This window comes from Nomascus leucogenys, chromosome 3 (genome assembly GCF_006542625.1).
Source record: "Nomascus leucogenys isolate Asia chromosome 3, Asia_NLE_v1, whole genome shotgun sequence".
NCBI lineage: Eukaryota > Metazoa > Chordata > Mammalia > Primates > Hylobatidae > Nomascus > Nomascus leucogenys.
This window is the reverse complement of record NC_044383.1, coordinates 117,869,170-117,884,517: the sequence shown is the minus strand read 5'-3', so window position 1 is coordinate 117,884,517 and position 15,348 is coordinate 117,869,170. Positions and strand designations below refer to the sequence as shown.

General features: G+C 40.8%; 2 protein-coding genes across 5 annotated transcripts in view; one reads left to right on the top strand and one right to left on the bottom strand.

The window, feature by feature from the left end:
- The window catches only part of ENPP3 (ectonucleotide pyrophosphatase/phosphodiesterase 3), a 94,004-nt gene extending 80,010 nt beyond the window's left edge, over positions 1 to 13,994 (bottom strand). The window contains exons 1-3 of one of the 2 annotated variants that reach the window (XM_003255717.4): positions 13,830 to 13,994; positions 4,433 to 4,660; positions 364 to 439 (exon numbers count right to left, since the gene is read on the bottom strand). In XM_003255717.4, the coding sequence (XP_003255765.2) occupies positions 364 to 439; positions 4,433 to 4,510 (154 nt within the window). In that variant the 5' untranslated portion in view covers positions 4,511 to 4,660; positions 13,830 to 13,994. Of the gene's footprint in view, positions 1 to 363; positions 440 to 4,432; positions 4,661 to 13,829 lie in introns of those variants that run through there. The other variant, XR_004027939.1, reaches the window with a different exon arrangement.
- Positions 13,995 to 14,214: 220 nt separating this feature from the next.
- Positions 14,215 to 15,348, top strand: part of MED23 (mediator complex subunit 23) — a 42,410-nt gene continuing 41,276 nt past the window's right edge. For 2 of the 3 annotated variants that reach the window (XM_012506101.2, XM_012506099.2), the window contains exons 1-3: positions 14,215 to 14,447; positions 14,776 to 14,807; positions 14,966 to 15,053. In XM_012506101.2, coding sequence (XP_012361555.1) covers positions 14,409 to 14,447; positions 14,776 to 14,807; positions 14,966 to 15,053 — 159 coding nt within the window. In that variant the 5' untranslated portion in view covers positions 14,215 to 14,408. The remainder of the gene's footprint in view (positions 14,448 to 14,775; positions 14,808 to 14,965; positions 15,054 to 15,348) is intronic. The other variant, XM_030809690.1, reaches the window with a different exon arrangement.

Here is a 15,348-nt window from a genome sequence, read left to right as displayed (position 1 = left end):
AAGTATGGGAGGATCACCCGAGGGCAGGGAGGAACTGCAGTGAGCAGAGATTGTGCTCCAGCCTGAGAGACAGAGTGAGACCTCGCCAAAAAAAAAAGGGTGGAGAAAGGTAAGAGAAAAACACTGGAATGATAATGAGTCTCAAATGAGCCGGGTGAAAAAGTAAAGTCCAGAAAGTACAGTGAGCAATGCCAACCGCAGATGTGGACTCCTGATAAGCAGAGTGGGGAGAGGGAGATGTCTAGGAGTAGAATGCTGTATGGAGGACAGAGGAGGCTTGGGATGGTAGATACATTTTAATGAATTAAGGCCAGAAGAAAGAAGAAATAAGGGAATGTTCTGAGAAAAGGCTGAGGGGTATACCTTGCTTTTCTGGTTTTCTGAGTCCAAGCCCCAGGCCTAATGCAAGTGACACAATCACCAACAAAGCAAGAAGAACCTATTGCAAAAAAGAAAAAGTAACTTTTATAATTTTTTTTTTTAATTACAAAGATACAAATAACCACCCTTTCTCAGTATTCTCTCTAAGTACCTGCAGCGTACTGGTTATGCCAGATACCAGATCCAGCAATGATCTAGTATCTGGCATAAATAGAGGTATAGTATTTTATTTAATGCTTGAAATTAAGAAAGAACATTTTGGAAGAATTTAAAGATACCATTTATTACAGATCTTCAAATTCAAACACATTTACCATTCAAATGCAATGAACTTAACTGCAAATTGAGTTAAAGTTAAGAACTAAAACCATAAAACCATTTTTCTGGGCCATTTTTTTTAAACCAGGCACCCATTTGCAGATCACTTATTGAAAAGAAATCCTTAACTGCCTCATTCTAAGGGAGCAGGGCTTTTTTTTCCTACTCTATCACAGGATGATGATAATATTTAACATACATAAAAATATATTGTCCAAATAGTTAACTGGCAAATGATATGCTTTGGTCTTCCACTCATACAAACCACTTAGGATAATTTGGAAACTGCCTGACCAAAGATTGTTTGTGTCATTCATTATCACTCTGCTGACAAAGCCCTTTGGTGTAATGAACTTTATGCTATGATTAGATTAAACTATGATATAATTAAGGAGAATAATTCTAGCTGCCCTCTTTCCTCTTCCATGAAGTCCAGAGATAAGCATGCTGGATGACAGGGCTTGAATACTGTATGTTGTCATAAAGAATGGCAAAAAGACACATAGTCAAATTACTTAGGAAAGTATTTTACAATAACCTTTGTTATAGTTTCAGACACAAAAAATAACTTTCACAAAAGAAAAAAAATCAGATTTTGCTTAGATAATTAAGAACTACATAAATTTTTTTTTTGAGAGTTGTTTTCATTCTGAAAGTCAACTGGAAAATTAACACATCTAATGTTAACAATGGAAGTGAATTCAACGACTGGGAAGCTATGTTAAAATACTAAGAAAACAATTCTTATATGAAGTCTCAAAGTTAGCCCAAGGGTCAGTGACATTTCAGTACATGTTCATTCAGTGGAGAGGATGGAGAGGAAAAAATGAACATAAACATTTACTAAATAACACCATTAGCAGTTCCTCCCTTGTCATGGTGCTTAGAAGACACAGGCGACTGAAACTAGAGTGACTACAAAGCAGAAAAACAACGTTGGGGAACTCCTTCTGGTAAACCTCATGCATCATAGACTTACAAATTAACATATTTTGCTTTACACCTTATCTGTGGTACTTTTGCTGTTCAAACTTGCTAGAAAAATCAACAACATCTAGCTGTTCTTAAGAACTTCACAATATTTAATGTTAGAATCTGTTTCTTCATGATTTTGTATTTGTTCCATATATTTGTGGCTTGTTTTCTACATTATTCTGTGAGCTCCTTGAGAGTAAAAGACTTATTTATTTTTTATTATTATTATTATTTAGAGTTGGAGGTCTCACTATGTTGACCAGGCTGGTATGGAACTCCTGGCCTCAAGCGATCCTCTTATGCCTCCTAAAGTGCTGGGATTATAGGCACTAGCCACCGTGCCCCACCTAAGAAGCTTATTTTTAAGCCTTTATAATCATTTACTATAAATATGTAATTCCAAAAAAGCTTCTTGATATTGGGGTGCACAGGTATCTTAAACTATGTTACGCTGTGCACAAAGTGTGGAGAATACTCTGAACGTCAAAAACCGCTGAGAACACATCATTTGGCTTTAACTGGGCTAAACAAAGAGTGCTAGAAACACAGCAGATGTTTCAGTGAAACTTCAGTAAAACTCAAACTCAAAATGTTTCAGTGAAACTTTATTAAAGTTTGAAGACATCAGGGTACTTTTGAAACAATGATTTAAAAATATTGAACTTCATTATATATACTCAAAAACCACTAGAAAGATACAAAGAAGGGAAATTAATGATGCACAAATTTTGCTGTGGAAGATTTTATAACTTCCTGAATTGATAAGCTGGGATAAATATAATAAACATTCTTGAAGTCCCAGCTACTCGGGAGGCTGAGATGGGAAGATAATTTGAGCCCAAGTTGGAGCCTGAGTTGCTGCAGTGAGCCATGATCATGCCACTGACTTCCAGCCTAGGCAACAGAGTGAGAACATGTCTCCAAAAAAAAGAGAAAAAAAATAAATATATATATATATATGTTAGCATAAGAGCTATAAAGAGCACTCTGAAATTCAAATTCTCAGAAGGATAAAGAATAAATGGAATATATTGAGGATTTACTTTGTTACTAGGCTTAATATTTACACACATTATTTCACATTGTTTTATTTACTTCTTGAAACAATTCTGGAGAGACAGAGAATAGCGGTGACCTTAAAGTACAGGACATAGAGAAAAGCTGCTGCAAGATTGGTGTGAAAAAATAATGCAATTAGTTTTGGTGTAAGATACTGAGTCAGGAGTCAGGAAGCAGGCATTTGAAACAGGCTAGTGCACTGGGGCACACACATAGTCCCCAGCTACTCAAGAGGCTGAGTGAGAGGATCGCTTGAGCCCAGGGCTCAGGACCAGCCTGGGCAACATAGCGAGACCCAGTCTCTAAAAATATACATATTACCAAAATAATAAAATAAAAGAAAAAAGAAATTGTGTGACAGAGACTGGGCAAAAAGTCAGAGCTGGTGGATTACTTGGAATTCTTGGCTGGGGATATGACTCTTAAAAACACTAGAGGCCAGGTGCAGTGGTTCATGCCTGTAGTCCCAGCACTTTGGGAGGCCAAGGCAGGTGGATCACTTGATCCAGGAGTTTGAGACCAGCCTGGGCAACATGGTGAAACCCAGTCTCTACAAAAAAAAGAAAAAGAAAGAAAAAAACTCACAAAAACTTAGCTGAGCCTTGTGGCATGTGCCTGTGGTCCAAGCTACTCAGGAGGCTGAGGCAGGAGGATCACTTGAGCCTGGGAAACAGAGGTTGCAGTGAGGTGAGATCCCAACGGAGGGAGACCCTGTCTCAAAAATAAAATGAAATTAAAAAATCTATTAGAGAACATGAGATTTCTTAAGAGATCTTAGATATGGTTGAGTGAAGCTTGTGTTATAATTTTCATGAGAATAAAGATAAATTGTTGGCTAAGAATGCAGATAAGGAAAAAAGTCATAAAAATGAAAATGTCAATGTCATGGTGGAAGCAAGGGGAGAGAATAATTCAGAATGAGAAAGTACCAGGCAGTTACTGTTGTTATGAACACTCAAGTGGACGAAGGACGAGGAGGACTGACTTTTGAGTTGGGGACTTAGTACAGTAGAAACAAAGCCGGAGCACAAAGGAATGGTTGGGGGCTGCGAAAACCGAAGCAATGAAATGAGCCCTCTTTTCCCCAAAAGTTTGATGGCAAAAGGAAAAGAGAGAGTAATAAAATCAAGGAAATGGATAAGCGTATTTCTGTAGCAAAAAGAAAAATATTTAAAATTAAGAAAAATAAAGAAAAAAGAAAAGAAAAACAAGGAAAAATTTTTTAGGGGGTGATGGGTGGTGGCAGGAGATCTTACCATTCAAAATGACAAGAAAGAGAAAATAGGCAAAAGAGACTATCTCTAGGAGTGAAGTAAAATAGGATAAAATCGTTGGTTGAGCAAATAATAGGGTACGATGATTTTAATTTCTCACTTTCTTGTCTTAAAATACTCATACAATAAAAAATGATGGAGAGGTAGTTATAATCATGCAAAAAATCAGTGCCACAAAGCGTTCTGTCATGGATTCCAACTTTTGAGTTTAATGTAATGTTAACTTGTTGGTACTCAAATTTCTTACTTGTAAAATATGATTTAAGATATTAATTTGCATTAGAGTTTTCATAAGGGACAATACTGAATACACTTACTTAAAAGTTTACATTTTAATAGCAACACAAAGAAATGTAAATGGGAAATCATATACTTTTAACATTTGTCACAAAACTAGAAAGACTAAAAATAAGAATTGTACTTACAATACAAGCTATTTTATATTTCTTAAGAGTGTTCTTCTTAACAGGTTGTTCCATTGCTAAAGTCAACATAGATTCCATTGTCCTGGTAGCTGCATAGACCTGTTTTATCAGGATACAGTAGTGCTCCTTCTTTCGTCTAGTCTGGCAAAGAGAAACTGTATGAGTTACATAGCTGTGCCTGACTTTTAACTGTTTAGGAAGATCACAGCTCTTCAGTGATTGGGCAATCTGGACAGAGGAAAAATGTAATAACAATCGTGTGAAAAGATTGAAGTTCATTTCTAGTATATTGCAGACAACTGCTCCTTTTTTCCTTATAACTTTTACTAAGTGCTAGTCAAGACATATATAACAAGAATAATACAATCATCAAATTTTAATACAATCCTATCTTCTGTTTTCTTTAAAAATAACCCCAAACAAAAAGCCTTGTCACAGAAATTTCAGACTTTCTGCTTTTCTATAAACTTCATAGCAGCTGAAAATCAACATAGCAAAACACGTGCTTTGACTACAGGTAGAAATTCTGAAACTCTACTGAACCAATATAAAGTACTTAGTTCTGTGATAATTATGTCTTGGTTTTTACAGTGTTCACAATTTGACAAGTTTTTATACACGTTAGCTCAAGTCAAACTTAACAATATCCCTTATAAACATTTTATTCTTGTTTTTAGGTGAGCAAATTAAGGCTATGATTATTTAAATTAAGTTATTATATATGACTTATTGCTCAAAGTTATTTACTAGGTGCCAGAACTAGAACTGATACCCAAGACTTCTAACTCCCCAAATCTAAGCAATTTTCACTAATCAATTTAAATTCACTATTTTCTTGTTTATCTAGACTGGTGCATCCTAGCATGTGTACTCCATGCTAAAAAGGAGTTACAGTTTTGTGATGAAAGAAGCTAAATTAATAATAGTGTTGGTCAAAGAGAATTTTAGCAAATAGTGGATGCTAAGCTCTTCTAGTTTCGGTGACCCTAAGGCAGTGATTCTCAAAGTGTGGTTCCATGGAACATGAGTTCTATGACAACCCCCTTTGTTAAATACAGTTTGAATACTCCTCTGATGAAAAGATTATCAAAATCCTGTAGACTGCAGTACACCCTTTGGAAAACACTGTTCTAACTAACTAAACTCTTCCAACCCTAAAAGCAGTGAGAAAAAAATTATGAAAAGAATATATTCTAATATAAATACAATGGCTGCATCACTACTCTAACTAAACATGTCTAAATCACAGGATTTAGACACTATTTCTGAAAATCATGGGGAAGAGGATTGCTTGAGTCCAGGAATTTGAGACCAGCCGGGGCAACATAGGGAGACTCTGTCTCTACAACAACAACAACAAAAATTAGCCAGGCATGGTGGCACATGCCAATAGTCCCAGCTACTGGAGAGGTTGAGGTGTGAGGATCCCTTGAGGCCAGAGTTTGAGGCTGCAGTGAGCCATGACAGATACACAAACAAGCAGAGACAGATTTCAGACAAAGAAAAGAGCGGGGGTACACTCGGGCAGAACAGACTCAAAACCCACTCAAAACCTGATCTTAACCAAATGCAAAGCGGGTGTATAAGCGAGCCCTATTGCTTCCCTGGCAGTACCAGGCAAATGGCTTAACAAGCCCAGATAGGAAAATAATAGGCTCCCGGCATAAATCTGGTTTTACCCTTTGAGCGCGTCCACCCAGATCTCTGTTATTCCCGGGTAAGGAGAGGGACGTATTGTTTTGCGCATGGGATAGCCCTCGGGAAAGTCTCCAGGAAAACCTCACCCGGCAGCTGCTAGGAATCTCCCAAAGACTGTCTTGTCACAAGGAGTCTGAGTATTCCTTCATTATCTTGTCACGCTTCAAGGCCTAGGAAGGCCTGGGCAAGAGTCTTGGTGGGCCTTTGTTACTCGTTCTGGCCTTTGTGTAAGGGCACTGGCTCTCTCAGCCTTTAATATTTAACCTAACCATTCAGTCAGTGCTGAAACAGTTGCTATGGAGGCCTGCCTGTTTGTGAGACCTGGCCCGCCACATGATCACGCCACTGCACTCCAGCCTGAGAGACAGAGCAAGGCCCTGTAACAAAAAATAAAAAATAGCCAGTCGTGGGCCGGGCGCGGTGGCTCACGCTTGTAATCCCAGCACTTTGGGAGGCCGAGGGGGCGGATCACGAGGTCAGGAGATCGAGACCACGGTGAAACCCCGTCTCTACTAAAAATACAAAAAAATTAGCCGGGCGTGGTGGCGGGCGCCTGTAGTCCCAGCTACTCGGAGAGGCTGAGGCAGGAGAATGGCGTGAACCCGGGAGGCGGAGCTTGCAGTGAGCCGAGATTGCGCCACTGCACTCCAGCCTGGGCGACAGAGCGAGACTCCATCTCAAAAAAAAAAAAAAAAAATAGCCAGTCGTGGTAGCTCACACCTGTAATACCAACATGTTGGGTGTCTGAGGGGGGAGGACTGCTTGAGTCCAGGAGTTGGAGACCAGCCTGAGCAACAAGGCAAAACCCCGTCTCTATTTAAAATTCAAAAAATTGGCCAGGCGTGGTGGCACATGCCTGTAGTCCCAGCTACTTGGGAGGCTGAGGTGGGACGATCACTTGAGGCCGGCAGGTCGAGATCACGCCACTGCACTCCAGCCTGGGCAACAAGACTGAGATCCTGTCTCGAAAATATAAAAAAGTGAAAAAATAAAAATAAATAAAACATAAATCTGCAGCATGAGAGCCACGTTTCCTTTTCTGGCGTTATGGGTTTGTGGTCGTCTTTTCCATCACTCCATTGGTCCAGTACACCCCCCACTTCACCAATTCCACCTATATCCCTAACCAGCAAAAGCATCAGCATTAGTTGTTGATACAGAAGGAATTCATTTTAGAACTAGAATATGCCATAAAGACAACCAAATCCAGGTTCTTCCAGATTTCTTTCCAGGAACCACATGGAGTACTATGTGTTTAAAAACCAGAATAAAAAAACGTATTTGAATAATTTGGGCACCTGACTCTCCACACTGGATGAACTTAGAAGTACTCAGAGAAGTTTTTTTTTTTTGAAGCCCAGGCTCCACTTCAGTTTAATGATCTTCTGTAGTTTTGGCTAAGGCAGCAGTATTTTTAAAATATCCTGGCCGGGCTCGGTGGCTCACACCTGTAATCCCAGCACTTTGGAAGGCTTGGAAGGCTGAGACGGGCGGATCACCGGGGTCAGGAGTTCGAGACCAGCCTAGTCAACATGCTGAAACCCCATGTCTACCAAAAATACAAAAATTAGCCAGGCATGGTGGCTCACAACTATAACCCCAGAATTTAGAAGGCTGAGACAGGTGGATCACCTGGGGTCAGGAGTTCGAGACCAGCCTGGCCAACATGGTGAAACCCCCATCTCTACTAAAAATACAAAAATTAGCTGGGCATGGTGGCAGCTGCCTCTAATCCCAGGTACTTGGGAGGCTGAAGCTTGAGAATCGCTTGCACCTGGGAGGCAGAGGTTGTGGTGATCCAAGATCATGCCCCTGCATTCCAGCCTGGGCAACAAAGTGAGACTTCGTCTCAAAATAAATAAATAAACAAACAAACAAACAAATAAATATCCCTCTTAGTTATTTGATATGCAGCCCAGAGCAGTCTAAGCACTTTACATTCAAATTCTTTTCTGCAAACATCCTGTAATTATTCTAATCAGACTTTTGGATTTTACAGATAAGGTCAGAGGACCACCAAAGGGACTTGGTCACTTACACACGATTCTTTTAGTGATATCTCAGAAATGAAATACCACCAGGCTGCTTCTTCGGAGTATTTTGCTGTTGAATCATTCTGATTTTTAAAAAACAAAGACCAAACCTATGTCATAATTTGTCTCAAATTTAGGGGATTCCTAGGATCTATGGCTTTTATCTAATCATTTGTTATGTGCCTTCCATTTTTATGGGTTTCTGGGTTCTGATTGCCTACTTGCACTCATGGCAGTGCACTGACTCTGCCTTACCTCCAGTTGCTGGGGATCCTACTTTTCCTTCCTGCTGTGATGATTAGTTGTGTGTGTCAATTTGGCTAGGCCATATTATCCTGTTATTTAATCAAACGCTAATCTAGGGTAATGTTGTGATGATATTTTGTAGATATGGTAACAACTACAATTAATTGACTTTAAAAAAGGAAATTGTCTTCAATAATGTGAGAGCGTGCCTCATCCAATCAGTTGAAGTCCTTACGAGCAAAAACAGGCTTACCAGAGAAAAAATTCATTCCCAAAACAGCAGCATTAGCCTGAGTTGCCAGCCTGCCCCGTCCTACATATTTTGGACATTCGCCGCTGCCACAATCAGGTGAGCCTGGGCTTCAGAATTAGAAAAATTAAAAATTAGTGCGGTATACCCCCAACTTCACGAATTCCACCTATAGGCCTAACCAGCGAAAGCATCAGCATTAGTTGTTGAGCTTAACCTCGTTCTTTCGATGTAGGCTAAAGTCCAGTGCACTATCCATTGCGCCACGGAGCCTGCTCTTAACCTGGTTCTGACACTCCAATTGCCCTTTCAGATGCTTCTTCCTGGTATGCTTCTTCCTTTTCAGATGCTATTCTCCAAAATGTAACTTGATTCTATACCAGTTTTGTATACCAAGTATATTAGTCCGTTTTCGCAGTGCTATAAAGAACTACCTGAGACTAGATAATTTATAAAGAAAAGAGCTTTAATTGACTCACAGTTCCACATGGCTGGGGAGGCCTCAGGAAACTTACAATCATGGTGAAAAGCAAAGGAGAAGTGAGAACCTTCTTCACATGGTGGCAGGAGAAAGAAGAGAATGTGTGTATAGGAGGTACTGTCAAACACTTATAAAACCATCAGATCTCGTGAAAATTCACTATCTCGAGAACAGTATGGGGGACACCACCCCCAGAATCCAATCACTTCCCTCCCTCAACATGTGGAGACTACAATTCAAGATGAGATTTGGGTGGGGACACAAAGCCTAACCATATCAACAACGTACTACTGACTCTTACTCTGTATCTTTACTAAGTGATTCCTTATGTTCTATGCTGTCAGAATTTCACTTCTCTCTTCCTTCATCCTCATCCCTCATCCCTTTTCTTATTTTTTTAATTAAAAAAAATTGTGGGTACACAGTAAGTATATCCCCATCCCCTTTCAACCCTGAAAAACACACAAAAAAATCCTAGGTGGGGAAGTCAGGGGGCCTCTGATAAAGGCTTAGCTTGTAAGTGACTGTCTCTGTTACAAATTAAGTGATTCTGGACATTGAATTCTTCATTTTTAAGAATTATCAGAGATTAATAGATTATCTCTAAGTCACTAAATTTTGGATATGATAATAGGGACACATCCTAGTCCTTCAGGTCCTGAGATGAATAAACCTCAAGGAATCTACCTATATATAATACAAGCAGGTATAGTGAAGATGGTTGGCATTGCCAAGTCACTAGCTATATTTTCGGCTATAACAATTTCTCTAACTGAACTCTAAACCCCAACCTCTTTTGAGTCTTTCTAGTTCTAGAAACTTATTCCTGGCTGGATGCAGTGGCTCACACCTGTAATCCCAGCACTTTGGGAGGCTGAGGCAGGAGGATCACTTATGCCAGTTTGAGACCCACCAAGGCAACATAGTGAGACCCTGCCTCTACAAAAAATGAAAAATAAAAAATTATCCAGGAGTTATGGTGCATGCCTGTAGTCCTAGCTACTCAGGAGGCTGAGGTGGGAGAATGCGGGGAGGATTGCTTGAGCCCAGGAGTTTGGGGCTGTAGTGAGCTATGATGGCACCACTGCATTCCAGCATGAGCAGCAGAGTAAGACCACCATCTCAAAAAAGAAAGAAAGAAAGAAAGAAAGAAAGAAAGAAAGAAAGAAAAAAAGAAAGAAAGAAACTTATTCCTAACAGTTCACTGATCCATAGACACAAGCCAAAACCACACCTTCCATGCAACTTAGACTTTGGAATAGACTGCCTATGTCACTTAGATCTAAACCAACACTTTCTAAGTTAACTGGATTTGAAAGCTTGCCTATTCTCTTCTTCTTTAACTTCATAACAATCTGTACCTTCTCTTCTTTTCTTCTTCAACTTCAGAACAACCTGTACCTTCTTCGTTCTGAAAACTTTACTCTGAACATTTTAATGTTCAGAGCAATCTGTAAGTAAGTTAATGGCCTAGAACACTTGCATTCTGAGAGGCAGCTACCATTACATCACCAATCAATGTAAACCATAAACATTCCTCATGTTACAGAAGGTCCCAATGTCCACAGAATTCTGGCAACAAATAGGTTGTTGTTGTCTCAGAAAAGCCCTAGGGGCCTGCCAACATCAACTTCTTTGTCTCAGGAACCTGCCCTTCCTGGTTCCAGTGCTAGATCTTGGGTGATAGGTGTGTGAGCTAGACCGGGAGAGCCCAGAGAAACCAATCACACAGAGGAGGGTGGTAGAGGTGAGGCAGATGCTAGGCTCAGGTCCAACAGCAAAAGGAAGAAGGAGTCCACAAAGGAAGGGAGACCTCACATAATAACATGATGCCAGAGATAGATGGGCAGGTGACTAACTTCAGGGAGAGCCAGTCATGAGGAAAAAGCAGAAAAACCTATAAGGAGATTGACAAACCTACAAGGAGATTGACAAGCACACAAAGCAATCAGAAAGCTAACCAGGTAGGCAGTTGGTATAGGAAGGACAGAAGCTAATCCTCAGCAAGTGGAGATCCAACATCGAAGCTGAATTGAGAACTGGCTGTCTTGGTGAGACTGATGTTAGCAGTGCCAAACCAGGTCTGAGAGGCAATGGTACACACCAGGAGACAAAGCAAACCCCTCGGCATGGAATAGAGAGCCCAGCTCTAGTCCTCCAAACAATGACTATGGCAAAGTAGAATCAATGGTCACAGTTTGATACCACTGTTTGCCAGTACCTATGTGTGTGAAACGAGATTTTCTGACTAAATAAAAATCTCATTACTGATCAGCACAATGAACATCTATAATCAATTTGGAGATGAGGAACCTGATATGATGACTCCTGTGGTGTAGCAATTGTTTTCTGCTGAACAATCAGCATTCCTAAGGTTGTCTCTGGTTCATGGAAGACTGTTTCTCTTACTTTGCCTCAAGTACAGACATCTTCCCTAATAGTGTTAGATTTCTAGGAGCCCTCTCCTGTTCATTTTGAAACTCAGAAATCATTTGATTTCCAAACATTTTCCAGGTTTTCATAGGCTCTTCTCATTTTTAGTGTACTCATGAGGGCCTCATTTATGACTCAGACTCTAGAGATGCCTCCAGAAGAGACATTATAAAACAACCATGGTGCCTGGGCTCTCTGAGGTAGAGCTCAGTGTCACGGTGCTCCCACAGTGCCCGTCCATGAAGCAGAAAGTACAGGCCACGTACTGTTTACGTCTCTGAAACCTGGCATGCACCAAGTTATTTCCCCAAACCTTTAAACTCCTCTCTGCCGTGTCAGCTCTGTGGTGGCAGGACCTAGGTCAGTTTGGGCTTGCAGTCTTGTTCTAGTGCCTAGCACAGTGGCCAACACCTAGAAGACATTCAATGAACACTTGCTGAATAAATTTTGTAATGGTTTCAGAAATAACATTAGACGTATAAGCTACCACATACATAAATGTCGAGTGAACCCAATTGTTACAAATTATAATAACTTTACTAGGTATAACTTTTTAGGTGTTCCAAATCTTTCTCTACATCCAGCATTCCAGAAATATCTATTACCTCAAAGGAAGTCTTGTCCATAAAATAAAGGCACTTCAGATGTTTTTATTCTACCCAAAGTAACGAATAATGACTGAGCACCACCAAGTACCAGACTTTACGCCAGGTGTTAGGAAATGCAGGCATGTTTAATTTCTGTATCTACTCTAAAAGCTTTAGTCTAGTTGAAGAAGTAGACATTTTAAACCATAATATAGTATAATCTGTGCAATATTAGTAGTGCTAATAAAGTGCCAGGGGGAAAGAGAAAGAAATACAAATTTTTCTACAGAAAGGGATTTAGAAAGATATCTACATGAGTTTGCTCAGACTGCTGTGAATAGCATACTATAAACTGGGGTGATGCGAGTCTGAGCAAACTGAAAGCTGAGAACTCAGGCTTCTTGTTCCTTTTGGCTGCAAGAAGCTTGGCAGCCAGTCAGAATTTTACCCACTTGTAAGAGATTAGATGTATCTTCCTTGGTGACTCAGACCAGCCTAAGGGGAAAGACCTGATGATACCAACTTTGGGGATTCTCCAAGAAACAATGTCCCCAGAACACACTATAATGATGCTCAAAGTTGATAAGCCCTGCCCAGCTGCTCAGAGTTTCCAGTTGGCTCTTTAGTCCCCCCACTCTAAATCATGATAGGACAAGGATGGAACAAGAAGCCTGAATTCTCAGCTTTCAGTTTGCTCAGACTCAAATTACCCCCCAGTTTATAGTATGCTGTTCACAGCGGTCTAAGCAAACTCACCTAGGTATCTTTCTAAATCCCTTTCTGTAGAAAAATTGGTATTTCCTCCTTTTCTCCCTGGTACTTTATTAGCATCACTAGTATTGCACATATCATACTATATTATGGTTTAAAATGTCTACGCCTTCAACTAAGCTGAAGCTCTTTAGAGTAGATGCATGGGCCCTAACCTGACTGGTGTCCTTCTAGGAAGAGAAAATTAGGACACAGACACGTACAAAGGGAAGACCATGTGAAGACACAAGGAGAAGAAGGTCATCTACAAGCCAAGGGCAGAGGCCTCTATACACAGTAACCCTACCAACCTCAGCCTCAGACTTCTAGCCTCCAGAATTACAAGAAAAGACATTTCTGTTATTTAAGCCACCCAGTCTGTGGTATTTTGTTATGGCAACCCTAGCAAACAATATACTAAGCCTAATTTTTCAAGTTTTTCTCCAGCCGGAAATCTGAATTCTTTCTTTTCAGCTTTTAGTAGCTATTGTGTGGACAACATGGTTGCATGTGCATATTAAAGTTGTTAGAAAACTAAATTTATGCCAGGTCAGAGACTTGTATAACAAAACCATGAATGCGGAGTCATCAGCTCATCACTTAGCAGCTACGAAGGAGTAGTTCATGCTTAGCAGTTTGTGGCATTTCACAGCCCTCAAAGAAGTGAAAGGCCTCTGGATGTCTATGACTCTCATCAACAATTTTCTTTATGAGGTAAAGAAAGCTGATCATTTAAAAGACATAACAGATGTTTTAGGGGTTGGTGATGATGGTGGCATGTGAAGAAAAACACATACTCTCAACAATATAATAGCAAATAGAATCCAGCAATATATTAAAAAGGATAATATATTATGACCAAGTAGCATTTATACCATAGAAGCAAAATTGGTTTGGCATTCAAAAGTCAATCAACTACATTTGCACTGAGGTTATCATAGCTGAGAAGACACCGTCTCTGTGGCTTCAGCTCCTGGCTGCAGGCCGCTGATGGAGGTCCAGAAGATCAGCTGCTCACAGACATCAACTGCGGCTCCAGCATTTTCCGCAGGCTGCAGCTTCTGGGTTCTAAGCTTTCCATTTCCCAGTCTGTAAACGGGTTAGCCCCGAACAGGAAGCAACTCCTTCTCCAGCCGGGAGGTGGCGGCCTGCGGTCGACGTTGCCTCAGGGGTCCTTGGGCTCAAGGTTCCGTTTGGGGGCGCTCTCGTCCGGCTTGTGGGCCGCCCTTCTCCACAGACGGAACCATCTGGCGGCGCCGCTGGTTTCCGCGGGGTTTGCAAACAGCCCGTACCGGGCCCTTCCCGTCTTCCGTACAGGTTCCTGCTGTTGGCTGAGCTCCGGAGGAAACGCTCCTGGTAAAGCGCTGGGGGAGGGAAGCGACGCCGGGGAGCTACGGTTTCCTCCGGAGGTCTCTGCCCCTCTGCCCCTATATTCCCAGAGCTCGAGTCTGATCCGGGCCTTGCCGGGCACCCTGGAAAGGCGGGGGTGACAGTACAGATGGAGACGCAACTGCAGAGCATTTTCGAAGAAGTGGTGGTGAGTGCAGCTGCCGGCCATCCAGGACTGCGGCTCGGGGACAGGGAGACGCGGGGGCAGCCGACCAAGGAAACTGGCATGGGCAACCTCCTCTCACGCCTCCCTTTTTATTCCCTTGTTTTGACACCGAGGTTGTATGCGGGGAGGTTTAGGGATTCTCAAACTGCTGTCAAGTTCATTGTATCCTTTGAAATCGATACAGTAACAGGCCAGACAGGTATTGATAGTTTCAGAGCTGATTAAGGTGACTTGCCCTGTGTTACATTGTAATACTTGGCTAAGGGAGACGCCTTTTTAAAATTAACATTGTTTACATTTTTTTTTACAGAAAACGGAAGTTATAGAAGAGGCTTTTCCTGGGTGAGTGTAAGCGTGGCAGACTTTTGTGTTTTTATGTGATTGTGTCTGTCAGATTTTACTTAGTTCCGTGTTGGAAGGTTATAAGATCCACTATTCTGATTGTGTGTAATTACCTTTTTAAAACGAGTGACAAATAATGTAATTTTAATTTTTTTTAGCATGTTTATGGATACTCCTGAAGATGAGAAAACAAAACTAATTAGCTGTTTGGGGGCCTTCAGACAGTTTTGGGGCGGTCTTTCTCAGGTGAGCACTTCATTTTTAATACATTTAGCTGATGATTTTTGGCCCCCCCTTTTTTTTCTTTTAACATTTACTTCGATGTTGCTCTTAAGATCTTCCTGAGAAGGGAGAAATAAAACTGTCATCATTTTTTATTCTGGCTTCCATTTGTTTTAATTTGTATATTTCAGTGGAAAACCTATGTAGAGAAGTCAAGTTGATACTGCACAGTGTGAGATGTTTAAAAAAAAAACCTCCCCTATGTTAGATTAATTAAGATCATTTTCATCCTATTCGGACTTATTTGATACACTTGAAA